At 33.3% G+C, this 16,966-nt stretch overlaps 1 protein-coding gene across 1 annotated transcript; it reads left to right on the top strand.

Moving 5' to 3' along the window:
* Positions 1 to 7,116: 7,116 nt before the first annotated feature.
* LOC145570403 (co-chaperone protein p23-1-like) lies at positions 7,117 to 11,897 on the top strand. Its single transcript, XM_081629472.1, has 6 exons — positions 7,117 to 7,238; positions 8,723 to 8,909; positions 9,664 to 9,841; positions 9,927 to 9,964; positions 10,046 to 10,133; positions 11,485 to 11,897. The coding sequence occupies exons 1-6, from the start codon at positions 7,234 to 7,236 to the stop codon at positions 11,583 to 11,585; spliced, it is 597 nt and encodes a 198-aa protein (XP_081485598.1). The 5' UTR covers positions 7,117 to 7,233; the 3' UTR covers positions 11,586 to 11,897.
* Positions 11,898 to 16,966: the final 5,069 nt, after the last annotated feature.

Raw genomic sequence — 16,966 nt, 5'->3', positions numbered from 1 at the left:
TCTCGTTGTTGTAATTATATGGTGGTGATAATAAGTTGAGATGGTCGTCGAGACGTCGATGACATTACGGACGATAAAAGGGCGAGTGAGCTTAGCAGGCTTGGAATAATCGACGGTGGAAGTAGCGCGTTTTTCGGCCATGAAATCTTCAACCCAATTTGAAAATTCGACTTCCCTGATTGTGGCGGCGATGCTATTCTTTGGAATTACGGCCGCCGAGTTCCAGTGAAGCTTCCCTCCATCCGTCACCTTGCAACATCTAACCATCATTGTTGTTTTCTTCTCCATCATTGTTGTATTCTCTTTATTTTCTTTTTAGAAAATTTTCTTTGGTAACACCTGATTTCTTAAAAAGTTATTTTTTTGAATTTTGTGGTTACCGATTTAATATTCTAGATATTATTCTGTATACAAGAATATAATTTGTTAATATTTTGTAATTATCTTGTGAGGTTTCCTAGCGTGTTTAGGGCTCACCTTTGTAACCCTATATATATTTGATTAACAGAAGGCACTCCAGTATGAGGAGTTTTCACAAAATCTAACATGATATCAGAGCCAACGTGACATAGAGGTCACGAGTTCGAATTTCATCCACCCCTCTTTCAAAGTGTATTTAATTTGCACCGGGTATGGAAGGGCCTGTGCTATAAAAAATGTTTCTGAGCCTCAACCATCAACTTAAACTTTTGATTGAGTTGGTCCACTAACAACACTTTATTGCAGTCTTGCAGGTGCACTATAGTACCTCACTTTCACTCGCCCTCAAATATAATAACTACGTACCAAGCTAAATTTGGTCTAGTGAAAAAGGGTCTGTTCTCATTTACCGAACTAAACTGAACTAAATTAAACTAAATATTTTATGAGATAAGGAAATTAGGAACTGAACTGAACTGAAAATAAACTGAAGAGAACAGGCCCTAACTCGGGCCGAGTTGACCCGTGAGGGGTTCTGGCCCAATAGGACCCTTCATCTTAGCTAAAAAAAAAAAATAACTACATATTTTTTTTAAAGAAAGAACGAAAGTAAAAATAAGAAATTAGGTATTATCAAAGAAATTTTCCAAAAAGAAAAATATAGAGAAAGCAATAAAGTCCTAACTGTTTTAATTAAAATAACTTGATTAGTTTTATAATAATTATAATTTTTAATAAAAAAATCACCACCCCTCCCCTACAAGGCTAGCCACCCTCTCCTCCTCCCTCCACTGCCAGCATCGTCCCACCCTTTCCTATCGTTGTTTTGCCTCCCGCCGACCGACCCTAGCCCGACACCCGGCCCAGACCCACCTCTGATTTCCCCCACGCACTTGGACACCCTCCTTCCCTTCCCCACCACGACCCTAAACCTCGACCCCTTTTGAGTGGGTTTTAGCGAATAAGGGTTTGATGGGGTTTTAATTTACGCCCAGCTTCCTACCCCCATTGGCGACCCCCCACCATTAGTCAAAAACCTACAAATTATGGAAGTTTTTGGGCAGTCGTTCGTCATTGTTATAGAAATTCGAGGTTGTCATAACCTAATTGTGGCCTAATTGCCTAAAGCTTCAATCGAAGGTATTTCGACTCTTTAAAATGTAGAAATTAGGATTTTTCGGCACGAAAGGCTTAGATCAATTTAGTCTTAGGGCCTTTTCTCTTCAACTTATCTTTAGTTCAGTTCAATTCAGTTCAGTTCTTAATTTTCCTCTCTCATAAAATATTCAATTCAGTTCAGTTCAGCTCCAATAAATTCAGTTCAGTTCAGTCAATTAGAACAGGCCCTTAATTTCAGAAATTCGTCGTTTTGATGTTTAATTATTCGTGTTAATTAATGATAGTCAGGAATTAAATAAAAAAGCGAGCATTAATGTTATAAGCAACTTAAAATAATAATACAATGTTATTAATGATAATAACAATTTTTACAATTTACCAGAAAATTTTACTCGGACACATAAAATAATTGTAAATTTTAAAATAAAGATTAACTAAATTATTTTACTTGGACATATAAAGTATAAAATTTCAATTTTTATAGGATTTAATTTCCTGACTAGAGAGGTTAAACATGGACAACCAATTTACATACACTATCATTCCCTCGTAAAAGGTCTTCCTAATATTTTAGTTTCTAACTTTCTTTTGCTTAAAAAATAACACTTAGCATTTGGTTCATCAAGTGATCAAAATGATAAACGGCTTGATTACCACCTTAAACAATCAAATGACTAATATACGGAATATAAAAGTAACTTAAGTTTCATTTTCTTACAATGTTCTAGATTTCTACATTTTTTCATTTAAAGCATGAACAATTCAATATTTTATCTTCAATATATATAAACAAGAGCAAAACCAAAAGATTAGTTGTAATAATAAGTGGTAAATGCATGGCAAAAATTGCGCATACCATAAACAAATAGCTTTTCAAATCATATTTAACGTGATAATTCATAAATATATAAACCCTTTTAACAATAATGCATGTCATAAATAATCAAGCATATAAACATACCTTTGTATATAAATGTGTTAGGCAACTGAGAAGAACAAAATGTGTCTAATTCAACCAAGTCCTTATCTCAAAAATATACTCAACCCACCCAAGGTTTAGAAAACGAAGTTATTTTTTTTCAATTGAACCTATTTGAATAGTGCAATCACGAGTATTTGTTAAGTTCAAATAAAGAAAAAAAAAATTGAATTGATGAATAATCGTGAACATGTAAAATTTGTAAGGCTTAAGTGTACATATAATGATGTAATTTCTTTGGAAGATGTTACAATATGTAAAGTATTTTGGCACAACCAAAGATCTTCTGTTAGAGCTATATACTAGCAATAATATGCATTATTGCATATATAAGAACGTAGGAGTTGGAGAAAATGTATATAATGACGCAAATTTTTGGAGCTTAAAATGGAGAATTCTAATCAAACATTACTACCATACTTGTATGTTACAAGCCTCGTGATATTTTTCATCACAAACAGCTTTTACATGCTTAGTTGTAAAGATTTGGTTGAAGTTATGGAGGAAAGGCCTTTTTGGTTTTTAGTTCATTATTGTTTCTACTTAAAAGTAATAAAGAATGGAACCATATATAATAAGGAAGAGATCAGATAGAGATTGAGAAAATGATTTGCTAACACTAAAGCCCTGTTCACTTCACCTTAAAAAAATAATATTAAGTAAAAGTAATTTCAGTTTAACAAAAATAAGTTCAGTTCAGTAAAATTAATTTCACTTCAATAAAAATAATTTCAATTTAGTAAAAGTAAGCTCAGTTCAGTAAAATTCAGTTTTCTTAAAGAAGAATTATAATAGAAAATCAGTAAAAATAATTTCATTTCAGCAAAAATAATTTCCGTTCAGTAAAATTAATTTAAGTTCGGCAAATATAATTTTATTTCAGTAAAATAATTTCAGTTCAGCAAAAATAAGGTGAAGTGAACGAGGCTAAGTATGAATTCTATTTAAGGTTGTACACAAAACCGGACCAGACGTGACCCGCACTTGAATGGACCGGGACCTGAATCATTGATTTTTAAGGACCGGAGACCAAACTTGAATCAACAAGTCCGGTTCCGGTCCAGACATGAAAAATTAGGTCCGGTCTGGGTTTGGACCTGAATAAACCTGATTATTAATTTATCCGTTTTTTTATTTTTTTTAAATAAAAACCTGCTGGACCTGGTTATGGATCTGATATGGACATGTTTAGACCTGATATGGACCTATTTAGACCTCATATGGACCTGTTTGGACCTGTTCAGACCTGATATGGACCTATTAAATAAAAAAATAACAGCTTCACCAATTTCAGGTCCCGACCTGAAAATTCTAGGTTTTACCTGGACCGAACCTGAAACCCGGAATCATGGATCTTTAAGGACCGGGACCGGACCTGAATTCACCGATCCGGTTCCATTCCGGTCCAAACAGGTCCGGTTCAGGTCAATTTTCAGGTTCGGGCCAGTTTGTTTACACCCATAATTCTATTCACTTAATTTTCACTTATTTGAACTTAACTAAACTTATTAAAACTTATTTTAGTTGTAATTTGAACTTGGTTAATCCTTATCATAACTTATTTTTCCTAAAATGAACTTATTTGAACTTATTTTTCCTAAAGTGAACTTGTCTGAACTTTTCCTAACTTAATTGAACTTATCTAAACTTATTAGATCCGTAATAACGTAAACAGAACAAGTCTAAAATATAACAGAGATGCAAGGTGGGGTAAGGAATCATAAGATATGTGATGAGATTAATGTAATGTGAACAATAAAGTAAATGTAAGTAGAGAACGAAGCTATTAGGTTTGTGAGACCAACACACAATAAGGAAAGCCTAAGCTATGTAAATATTGAATCAATTATAATAATATCATCCTAGTAGTTACTGATATTATCCAAATACTTAACCATGTTATCCAGCCAATTAATCTTAATTATCATGATCATCCAACCTAGACATTAATTAAAAATATCATCCAACCTAGACAATAATTAAAGATATCATCCAATTAGTTACTCGTATCATTCAAACAATTAACCATATCATCCAAGTAGTTACTGATATCATCCACACACTTAACCATTTCATTCAAGTAGTTATTGATATCATCAAAACAATTAATCATATCATCCAAGTAGTAGTTATTGATATCATCCAAATTAAATAGTTATTGATATCATCCAAACAGTTAACCATATCATCTAGCTTAAACACTTAAAGATAGATATCATTTAAATAGTTACTGATATCATTCAAATAAGGAAATTTTCACTTTTGCTGCCACCAAAACACATCAGTATCACTTTTGTTACCTATCTAAAGTTTTATTTTATTTTGCTACCACCTAAAATCACATAATTTTTATTTCTACCACTTAACACTTTTAGTTATTATTTCCGTTAGTGAGATCCAATCACCCTCCTGCCACCTTTCGACAACCCTCCCTCCCCAGCCACCCTAATTGCCTCCCCGTCAACCACCAAAAAATTAAAAAAAAAAATTATTTTTTTTTTAAAAAAAAAATAGCCACCCTCAACACTACCAACCCCCTTGCCGTCAGCCACCCTCACCCCTCCCCTTGCCGGCACCGGCGACCCCACCTACTCGCTTTTCCCCATAAACCAACACCTGTAACTCTAAACCACTAGCCCGAAACCACCCAAAACGGGTTTTAGGGTTTCGCTTATGGTGGTTTCGGGGTGGTAGTTTAGGGTTAGGGATGGTCGAAAAGGGTAGGGGAAGGGGAGGGGAGGTCGATTCTGGTGGGGGGAATGGGAGGGGGGCCGATTCCGGTGGGGCGAATGAGGAGGGGGTGGTTTCCGGTTCGCTTATGGTGGTTTTAGGGTTTAGCTTATGGTGGTTTTAGGGCAGTAAGAAGGGAAAAAGGGAAGGGGATGGCTGCGTCGGTAGGGGAAAGAGAGTGTGGTGAGGTCGCCGACGCCAGCCGAAGCTTTAAGTGCCGGCCGCTGGTAGGGGGGGTGAGCGTGGCTGACGGGGAGGGGGCTGGCAGGTTAAGGTGGCTGTTTTTTTTTTTTTTTTTTAATTTTTAATTTTTTTTATTTTATTTTTTGAATAAACTTAACGGAAACTTAACGAATTCCATTAAGTGGTAGTGAAATATAAATTATGTGATTTTAGGTGGTAGCAAAATAAAATAAAACTTTAGATAGATAGCAAAAGTGATACTGATGTGTTTTGGTGGTAGCAAAAGTGAAAATTTCCTTCAAACAATTAACCTTATCATCCATCCAATTAATCATATCATCCACGCAGTAACACACCGATGATCTCTTTATAACCATTAACTATTTTTTCCTTCTTGGCACCACAACCTTGTTTGAATTTGCCTCTAACTGAATAAGGGCATGTTCTCTTCAGCTTAATTTCAATTCAGTTTAGTTCAGCCCCTAATTCCTTCGCTCATAAATAATTCATTTCAATTTTATTTAGTTTAGTTTAGCTCCAATCAATTCAGTTTAGTTCAGCTCCAATCAATTCAGTTTAGTTCAGTTCAGCTCATTTCAGTAAATCAGAACATGCCCTAAAAGCCGCTTTCTTCCATAATTATGGCTTTGTTTAATTAGGACTGATATTACATTCATCATCCATTTAAGGTAATGATCCACTCAGCGACAGACTTTTTAATATTTATTTATAGGTCAAACGTCCTACATTGGGTCCATCCTTTGGTTAACTTCTCTTATTAACAAGTCATAGTCAACGAAAGTTAACAATTTTAAATTTAGGTGTAACAAATGCGTACTCCAAATAAAATTAATTAACTATATATATCGTTAGTGCATGAGTCTTGTTTGGTTTGTTGACTTGTTTGACAAAAGGTAAAAATGTTGAATTGTTAGGACAAATAATGTTAGTGTATTTATATGTGATGTATGTACTCAGTTTTGGTGAATTGAAGTATGCTTTATTTGTATTTGTTGCCCTTATTTTTATCCTGGCCTTGTGATGATTCATTAATGGCGAGCTGTTCAATCTTTTAAATAGTCTAAAACATTTTCAGGTAGAGAAGCATAAAGCATGTTAAAGGTTTTTGTGTAGATAACTACTTGTGTAAATTCATGATATTTAGAACTGTAATGTTATACTACCTCTGCTTCTTTTTAGTTACAATAAAGGGGTATTATTTGTAATATTTAAAAATTTTAAAACTAAAAAGATTAGTTTGGTGCTACTGGCTTATTTGGTTATTTATTTGGTTTTGTTTCGAGCCTATAAGATTCCACTTTGTATTTGAGGTTGGTTTTAATTTAAATTGGTTTGAAGTTTATTTTGGTTCTAAATTATTCCGTTGTGTTATTTGATACAAGCATGAGCCGTCATCACGTTGGCGTTAATATTTTAGATTTTTCTTGTTCAAATAATTTATAGGTAAAATAGAAATTTTTTTGTGTTTAGAGAGCCACAAAGGACAGGGTAAAAATCGATCCTAAAATCGGGAGTGAAGCTCTAAATTTTAAAGGAAATGAATTTTTCGACTGTCACAGTTATACAAAAATACGGAGTATTAAGATACAGAGTCACCATTGAGAATTTACCAAATTGGACCGATGAGTTTCCAACTGTAACAGTAAAATCACTCGACATCTTACTACTACTTTAAAACAAATCACCACATTTTTTTGTGCTTCTTCTGCAATTCTAACTCATTCTCATTTCTCTCTTACCTCTTCTTCTAGGGTTTTCTACTTTCTCTCCTAAAGCACAACATGAGGTATTCTTCCTTTTCTCTCTCCTCTTTTTCGATCTTCATAATCTTTCAATGCTCAATTTCGTGCTTCAATTTTCTTTGTTTTATGTTTAATTTATGTGTTTGATTTTCCATTTTGAAGAAATGGCGGCGAGTTTTATTTAGGGTTTATCAACATTTTGAATCGCTTTTAGCAATGTCGATTTCGGCATTGTAATCTTGAAATCTGCCCTAATTGTAGAGCATGTTGAATTGATTGTGTTTAGAATTTGTGTTTCGTGATTATTATTGTTGTAATTTGAAAACCTTGGTTGGGGTTAGGGTTTAGGGTTTATCATTTCTGGGTTGTTATATCTGGTTCTTTGTTTTAGCTATTTACTCGTGTTTGTGCTGTGTTATTAATTTTTGTTGATAGATGATAAATTTAAAGGTGAAAGGCGGGACCTTTGGGATTGTTGGATTTTAATTTTATATGTACTGATCCTTCCCATGATTATTAGGGATTAAATATGTGAACCGTGTTTTTCGACACTGTGTTTCGCTGTGCTTGGAGGATCCGTTATGTTAGCATTTGTTATTTACAATATGATGGAACACTTTGTTTTTGTTTAACGGCTCCCCGGAGTTTTAGGCTGTATCACTTGCCACATTATGTCTTGCGGCTCTTGCGCCATTGTCGGAATACTGTTTTGTCATTTTATTTTTATTTAACCTATCTGTCTATAGGAGTAGCAAGTTAATGAAAGTCAACTTGTAGTCCGTAAATGAAAGATATTTGTTTCTTTTCTATTAGTAAATTCTGTCGAATAATGGTTGGTGAAGTAACACTTTGGTATAGTATAGATTAGGTAGGAGAGGTGCACAACTGACCTTTCGCTTTTTTGTATGGTGCCAAACAAAGAAGGGGTGTGCTAAAGGTTGCTTTGGAGGATTATTCATTTCTTCATTTTAGTGCATGACTTGCACGAGTTCTTGTCTAATTTCTGTCTAGTATTTTAAGTGCTGTGAGTTGTTAGTATGAGGAATAGATTCTCAGGTTATTGGGATTAAGGTCTACTGGTATAGCTTATGATTTTGTATCTAGGACTGAACTCTGGTACTCTGCTTATTTTATGAAGGTATTATACTTTATTTTCTTGTAATTGGCTTTGTTGATCCGTTAGCACAAAACTTCTGGTTGGTTATTTAAGATGTGTACTTGTTAGTTTTATTTTATCAGAAATGAATTTCCATAAACCCTAGTTCTGCATAGCTTTCTGCAGTGTTTGTAACATTATGCAACTGTTTTTTGTAGCTTCTTGGGCTTGTATAAGCCACACTCTCATTTTTTGCCTGTCTGAAAATGATACTCCTCAATTTTTTTTTTAAATGCAACATGTAGGTGAGGTTTTTTTTTTGGGAGAGAGAAAGAGAGATTTCTAAACTTACAGTGTGCTGACATTGTTTAAACGTGAAAGGTCTAAATTTGCATCTTTTGCTAAATCACTTTTTATTCCTGTTTTATGCAGTCGTCATCCTGAAGTTAAATGGGCCGAGAGGGAAGACAAAGTGTACCTGACTGTGATGCTTCCTGATGCAAAAAACCCGAAAGTTAATCTGGCGCCTGAAGGAACCTTTACATTTTCTGCTACCGGTGGGGCTGGTGATAATGTTTATGAACTTACACTAGATCTTTTTGACAAGGTCGATGTAGAGGTAATTTTAAGGGTCATGGCTTATCTGACTAGAATGTTGTGTGCATTTCTTTCTCAATTGTGGCTATAGTTGGCTTGTCTTAAATTAAGTTTTTTAATTTAGCTAAGCTTTTAATATAGTCTTTTTAGCTCTTGTTTACATTGACTTGGTATGTAGTTGTGAACGGAGTTAATCTGGCAATGTATCTGTTGTTTCGCGTTAACTCTTACCTTTTTTAAAGCATATTTTCTGCACAATATTTCTATTGGGGTTAAACAAACTACAAATTATTTTCCGCACAAATACAAACCACAAATTAATTTCGGCACAATGTTAACATGGTGACTCTCTTGGCCTTTTTTTTTTTTTTTTTTTTTCACTAATTAGCCCTTAGGAATTACATCTTCCCAATGGACGTGAGAAAATTCATGGCCCTACAACATAGTGAGATCAGTGCCCATTGAAGAACACAAGATTCACATGTTTTTTGGTGCTTCTTTGAATAGAAGGTTGTTGTAGTACCCTTTACTTAGCCAGATTTGCTTCTTTTAAAAGTTCATATTGGGACAGCTGCATTCTTTGACCATAACTTCAGAGTACTAGATATATCCAATTATGTCTCCTGGAGTCACTGGGTTAATTTAGGTTCTGTTTGCTCATTGAGTTCTATGAATTTTATTTGGGAGTTAATTATGTTTGGGTAATCATTTCTTTCCTTAATTTGATCTGCTCATCATTTATTTATATATTTGTTTTTTTTTATATAATATTTTAGGAAAGCAAAATTAGCTATGGAGTAAGAAGCATATTCTGTGTTCTGGAGAAGTCAGAGAAAAAATGGTGGAATAGGCTTCTGCGTGGGGAGGGTAAGCCTCCACATTATGTGAAGGTTGATTGGGACAAGTGGGCAGATGAAGATGATGATGCTGGTGCTGGTGCACCTGGTGGTGCTGGTATGTGTGGTTTTTTCATGGTGTACTTTTCTAAACACCTTCATGTGGTGAGTGTATCTTATCTAACATGTCTTTGCTTCCTCAGGTCCGGGAGACTTTGATCTTGGTGGAATGGACTTCTCGGTAAGGATGGTTTTTGTTTTTATACAATACTCATACCCCCTGCATTTTGTTTTGGCTTCCTGATTCATTTTAAGTTTGCAGAAATTCGGAGATATGGGTGGTGCGCTTGGTGGTCTTGATGGACTTGGTGGTGGTGGTGGTGATGAATTTGAAGACAGTGATGATGATGGTAAGCATATTGATACTATGTTATGATTACTTTAATTTCTTGTTTCTCACTCTTTTAATATCAGTATTTACTTCATGCTTCTTGCACTTGATGTCTGAGCTGTTGCATTAGAGATATCTTTTTTTCTTATTATGTTTTGCCAATTTCTCTTCAAATTGAAAGTTGGGCAACATGATAAGATGGTTTGTAATTTTGTATCATCAAAGCAACAAAGCAATTAGCTAAAGAATGTGACACATACTTTTTTTGTGTGTGGAATGAATGTTTATACCCAAAGCATTCAGGCAATAACCGATTCTTGCCTTTTTTTTTCCTTTTTTTTTTTAAGAACCAATTGTTGCTTTATTATTGTATTTTATGCTGTGGCAGTCTGGTGCTCCACTATTTCAATGTTGGTTGGTAGTATTGTGCTATTGCTTCGACTACCAAAGTTGTCAGAATGTCAGATTGAGGATTCTTAAATTTTATACTTTCCCTTTTATAAAATAACTTGTCTTTTATTCTTTCATATTCTAAAACCAATAAAAATACACTATAGATCTGTCTCAGATTCCTTCTTTCCTTTTCTTTCTTTTCTTCCATATGCATGTGGATGTAGTTTAATGCTATCGACTTGTAAGTTGAACAGTGAAATCAAAGTCACTTTGCAAGTATATTTACTGGACGGAGCTGTTAATTTTCCCAACAACACTAGCACTATGAATTATTATCACAATACCTGTCATGGGCATGGGGCTATCTTAGATCCATTATCTTCTGTCTAACTCTCTTTCTTGTTGTTTGTACATCTTGTTAAGCTGTTGTATACTACCTATGTTCTGTAAAGATGAAACTTTACATTTTTATGCTTGCCAGTGTTCTATTATAGCATTAATATATCTAATTGTTCGTTTATAAAAATTATAATAAGTTGAAAATTTGAAGATAAATATCTAGATGAATCTAACAAGACAACACATCATGCCAAAATTGTAACTATATTTTGCTTTGCATTTAAATTCTATAAAATGATGTAAGTGGATTTTGTGAATAATGCCAAAATTCGAAGTAACATTTTTATATGATGGACTTAGTATATGTCAATCTCTGAAGGGGTCTGGACATGGAAATCTATGAGAATTCCTCACCTACTCAATCCATATGATAGTGCTATGATGCATTCGCTGTCATGTGTATCTTGGGCATGCCTGTGAAGAAAGACAAGAACTATGGGATAATACTTTTCATGCTCATACATTTTCTTAGTCCATATGTCTGTATACTCTCTGCTCATTTGATTGAATCTTACCTAGCTGGAGAGACAGGTAACAATTTCCTTGTTAATGAAGTTTCATTGCATTCTCCTATGCAGAGGCAGAAGTGTCAAAACCAGAGGAAGGTGCTGAAAGAGAAGGAGATGAGAAGCTGGAGGGAGCAGCTGCTGCAGAGAAGACTGAAGCGTCGAGCGCATAAGGTTGAAAGCAGCCCAGCCACATGATTGGGCCTGCTATTATAGTGGTTTGTGGCGTAGACTGAGCAGTCTCTTCGTCTTTGGAATTGTTTGCTTCTGTATTTTGGGAGTGGGACAGATTTTCTGTTAGCGGTCCTTTTCCCAGGAATCTGGCAGCTACAGGCGTACCCAGGCTCATCTGAAGCATTCAAAGTAGGATTTTTAGGCTGTCTAGATATTCGAGTTATCTTTTTTATGACAGCTGGTTGCAAGACCTTGTTAACTAAATATTTCACATGGATTTTATGGTCAATATGATTATGATTGTCATGTTATGTCTAGGATACTGAAGGTGCTATGGCCTTATGGCATTGTTCTTCCACTCTGTGATGCTAGTAAATTCATTTGGTTTCAACTTCCTCTAAAATACTTGTAGTAAATTAACGGCTATTGAATTTTGGTTAGATTGGATGTTGAAATGTGAGTCGGGTGAAAGCTTATTCGGAGTATCAACAACAGTTACCTGTAGTCAGCAGTAATAAAAACTATCCTATCATAGTTCATTTTTCCAAGATCAAGTACTTGAGGAACTCTAGCCCACTCCCAGGTATGGGTCCTTTACCCAATACCACACTATAATTTTTTTTTTTCCCTTTCCCCACCTCCGTGGATAGCTCTCATTGCCAGCCAAAATTCCGCCCACCACACCTCCACCTTTGACAGCAAGAAACCCACCTCACTAGCTACTACCTTGGTCGAAATCCAAAAATACGCAACTACCTCCATTTAAATCACCAGAAACCACCCAAAAAACATAACCCAAAAACGAGAGACAAATTTATGGCTCTAGCCATTAAAAACGATGAGTTCTATGCTGAAAATCGTCTGAGTGCGGTTAAAGTTGATGACGGTAATTGTTTGTCGGTGTTCAGTTATTATTAATTTCTATACTGTTATTATTGGTTTGTATACTATTATTCTTGATTTATATACTGTTATTATAGTGTTGAATACTATTATTGAGAGGAGAGAGACTACATTTTTACAACATGGGTAAGTAATACGCGAAATTACATTTTTGTCTAGGACATGGGCCCACAAACTTAAAGGTCACAGGATTCACAACTCTGGTCGTTACATGTTTTATGCTTCGTACTTGAAGTTTTTTAATTGTACCATTTGGAGTTTATGTTTGTCATATAAAAGTGACGGACATTGATATTACATAATTATATAAAAAATTCCATATGAATTATATTCCCTCCATCTAAGAAATATGCTTAAAGTATGAACGTGAGAATTGTGAAATTTAAAGAAATATCTGGACAATAAGTCTTGTATAAAGTGGATTTACGTTAATTTTATTGTAAGACGGTCCAATTAACAAAAACTTTAATAATTTTTTTTGTCTTTAATCTCTTTAAGAGTTCCTTTTAATTATATTGATTTGATTGTAATTTAATACGTAATTTTCTATGGAATAGATATTATGAAAGCTAAGATGATTAATTTAATATGTTATAATTGTTTATAAGGATAAAATTTGTATTACAAAAATGATAACTTTTGTAATATATAAGAGTAACTTTAAATACGATTAGAATAACTTTAACTTATTTTTATAATAAACTAGTTTTGTGCCCCGTACGATGGCCGGGCTGTTTATTAAATTTTAAGATAAATTTTAAATGAATATGTCAAATTTTAAAATGTATCATTGATACAAAATTAGTTAGGAATTGATGTGTTTTTGTGACTATTTAAACTATGTAGTAGACATGTAATGACTAAAAATAATATTGGCGAAAATATTCGATTACATATATTTAAAAATAGCAAAGTAAGCATGAAATATTAAAAAATTCTAAAAAGTAGCAAAACTAAATTAAAATATATATATATATATATATATATATATATATATATATATATATATATATATATATATATATATATATTAAGCTTACTGGGTCGACCCAAACCCAAAACCTTGGGCTAAGGTTGAACATTTCTTGACCCGTAACCTGAAATGACCCTGTCGAATTGACTTCTGACGGCTGACCCGACCTGATTGACGAGTCTACACTTCAAAAAATAAATTTTGAAGGCAGTAATAAAATTATATTAGATTGTGAAGTATATTATATTTTAATTGATTAAAAATATATTATAAATGGATGTGGTACATTTTGAACTACTTCTTTCGCTCCAAAAAAATGTTATAATACAAAAAAAAAATATATGATAATTATTGAGAGTTATAATCTAATTATTTTTTGGATAAAATTATAATTCAATTTGTACATATGAAATATTAGTACTTTATTGAAAATAAAACTCTAAACTAACAATTTTAAATTTTATTGGAAATAGAATTCTAAACTAATTTTTTTATCCTACGAATTGAAGTTTATATAAATCTATCCAACATGATGCAACACTTGGCAAAAAATAGGGGTGTCCATTATTCGGATAAAAACCGAAATCCAATCTAATCCAATCCAATCCAAACCGAATTATCAATTCGGATCGGATCCAAATTTTAAATTGGATCGGATTGGATTGAATTTTTTTGAAAATTCGGATTTTCGAATCGGATCGGATTGACCTTGTTCGGATAAAAAAAAACCAAAATAACCGAATTATGAAAGCGTTATTTTACAAAAATAAATTATTAATATTAATCATGTTAAACTATGTTTATGATTATAACAATATTAATCATGTAAACCTATTTTCAATACTTGTATAAGGGCCTGTTCACATTTACTGAACTGAGCTGAACTGAATTGAATTGAACTGAACTGAATATTTTATGAGAAAGAGGAATTAAGAGCTGAACTGAACTGAATTGAACTGATTGAAGCTGAATTGAACTGAACTGAACTGAAATTAAGTAAATGTGAACAAGCCCTAAATCATGTACGACTATACTTTCAAGAATTGAATTTGTATTATTGCAATTTTATTTTTATAATCGCATTAGACCCAAAAAAATTAGCAAAGTATTTTAATTTGGATTTTCGGATTGGATCCAAATAACCGAATTATAATTCGGATTGGATCGGATTGGATTTGGCAAGTAATTTGGATCGGATTGGATTTGAAAATTAAAAACCGAAATTTATTTCTGATCGGATTGGATTTGTGCTAAATCCAAACCGAAAACCTAATGGACACCCCTAGCAAAAAGTTGAAACGCCAAGTGTCATTGTCTCGTAGTCTGGCTAAGATATGATTACTGAAAGCTCGCTTTAAGATTTTAACTTTAGATTTTAAGTATCAAATAATCATTACTAGATGAAGCCCGTGCGATGCACGGTTTGTATGAATTTTTTAAAATAATTTTTTTATGCATATATTTATGTGCTAAAATTTGTTATATATTTAGATAAAATTCCTGATATTAAAAGATAATGTTTTATATTTAATTAATTTAAACTGAGAATTCTCATTCGCCAATTTTGCTTACGTGCCATTTAAATTATTTAATTCTAAAAGAAATTAATAATCTCGTATTTAATTGGCTACCACCAAAATTTATTATCCTAATACTCTGTAATAAAAGTCTTATAAGTTTCATCGTATATTTTATCATATCAATATACTAGGTTAAGTAAAATCTATCCCATATGCGAATATAACCTTTTCATCTAATATTTACTAAACTTAAATTGTTTTTATGAAATTAAATTATTTACCTCTTATTTTTTCCTTAATAAAAAAAAAGTCACTTTTTTATTTTTATTTTATTTTTTTTAAACAGTCTCTTATTTTAACTAATTCGTTATTATTTATGATTTTTACTAAACATAGTTTATTTTTGTTGAATGAAATTTTTTTGCTAAACTTATACTTTGTATGGTTCTTATTAATTGAATCATTATAATTTAATACAGTTCTAATTAAAATTCTTTTTTGAAATAAAATAACTAACAAAAAGTATAATAATTAATATTCCATAATAATTAGGCAAAATTAGCCTCAACACTCTAAATTATGGCTTGGGTGCACCCAGCACCCTCTACTTTGCTTAGTGGCCAAAACACCACAAACTAATGACTTGGATGCAAAGTGCACCTTTAGTCAAATTTCCAGCCATCATTCTGTGAATTTTTTTCGATTTGTGTGCTGAAAAATGTCCCGTAAAGGTTTCGGGGATCATTTTAACTCTTAAAGATCCAAATTGAGCTCGAAACAAGCAAAAAAATAACGTCCAAATCTTAAGGGTCAAAATGACTCCCGAAACCTTTACGGGACATTTTTTAGCACACAAATCGAAAAAATTCACCGACTCTGGCGAGAATGGTGGCTGGAAAACTCACTAAAGGTGCGTTTTGCATCCAAATCATTAGTTTGTGGTGTTTTGGCCACTAAGCAAAGTATAGGGTGCTAGGTGCACCCAAGCCATAATTTAGGGATGCCAATTTTGCCTAATAATTATAAGAAAAACTTGACACTACCAGTAGTAACTATGAACATTCTTCTTTAAAAGTCAACAGTCAACACTATCGATTAACTCAAGGCAGTCCCAAGTTTTGGGAGGTCCTTCTTGAAATAGTTAATAACTTATTATGACCTGGTAAAGGTGAACTGAAGTGAACTGAGTTGAAATGAATAAATGAGAGAGGGAAATTAGGAGCTGAACTGAACTGACTGAGCTGATTGGAACTGAACTGAACTGAACTGATTGGAGCTGAACTGAACTGAAATTAAGCTGAAGTGAACAGGCCCTTAGTGGTCCATTTTACTAAAAAAAAAATTGTTTTAAGGTAAAGAGAACAAGACCTAAATGAAGGGGTGGGTGTTTAGTGTGTTGGAGCCCTTGGGAGGATTAATTTTTTTTTTTTTAACTTCGCCTAAGGCAAACTGGACACGTGGCACTAATGACCGGTCAAATCAATTAAAAATATGTTTGGGATCGTTTTGAGAAAGACCCTAGTAGTAGAATCGCTCAAAGTTATCGATACTCCCTTCGTTTCATTATGTTAGTACCATTTAGAATATTTTGTTTATTAAAAATTAGAGGAAATCTTCTAAATTTTTCTCTATATATAGGAACAAACATAATTAGGGGTGGCAATTCGGGTCAGTAGGTCGGGTTTGGGTCAGATTTCGGGTTACGCTTAGAAAATATCAAATATAGTGTAAAACTTAATATTATTACGAAATATGAAAATTTGGGTCAAATCGGGTCGAATTCGGGTTGTTCGGGTTTGGGTTAGGTTTGAGTTTCTCTCAGTAACTTCGGGTCGGGTTAAGGATTGCCAGCCCTAAACATAATTATATGAAATCTTGTTTTATTCGTCTCGATGATTATATTATTAACTAGGTTAGGTCCAGTGCCATACACGGTGATCTATAATTATATATAGTTATAGATTATTTATTGATACCAATTGGA

Source organism: Chenopodium album, chromosome 12 (assembly GCF_948465745.1).
Source record: "Chenopodium album chromosome 12, dcCheAlbu1.1, whole genome shotgun sequence".
Taxonomy (NCBI): domain Eukaryota; kingdom Viridiplantae; phylum Streptophyta; class Magnoliopsida; order Caryophyllales; family Amaranthaceae; genus Chenopodium; species Chenopodium album.
The sequence above is the reverse complement of the archived record's forward strand: the minus strand, read 5'-3'. Positions and strand labels throughout refer to the sequence as shown.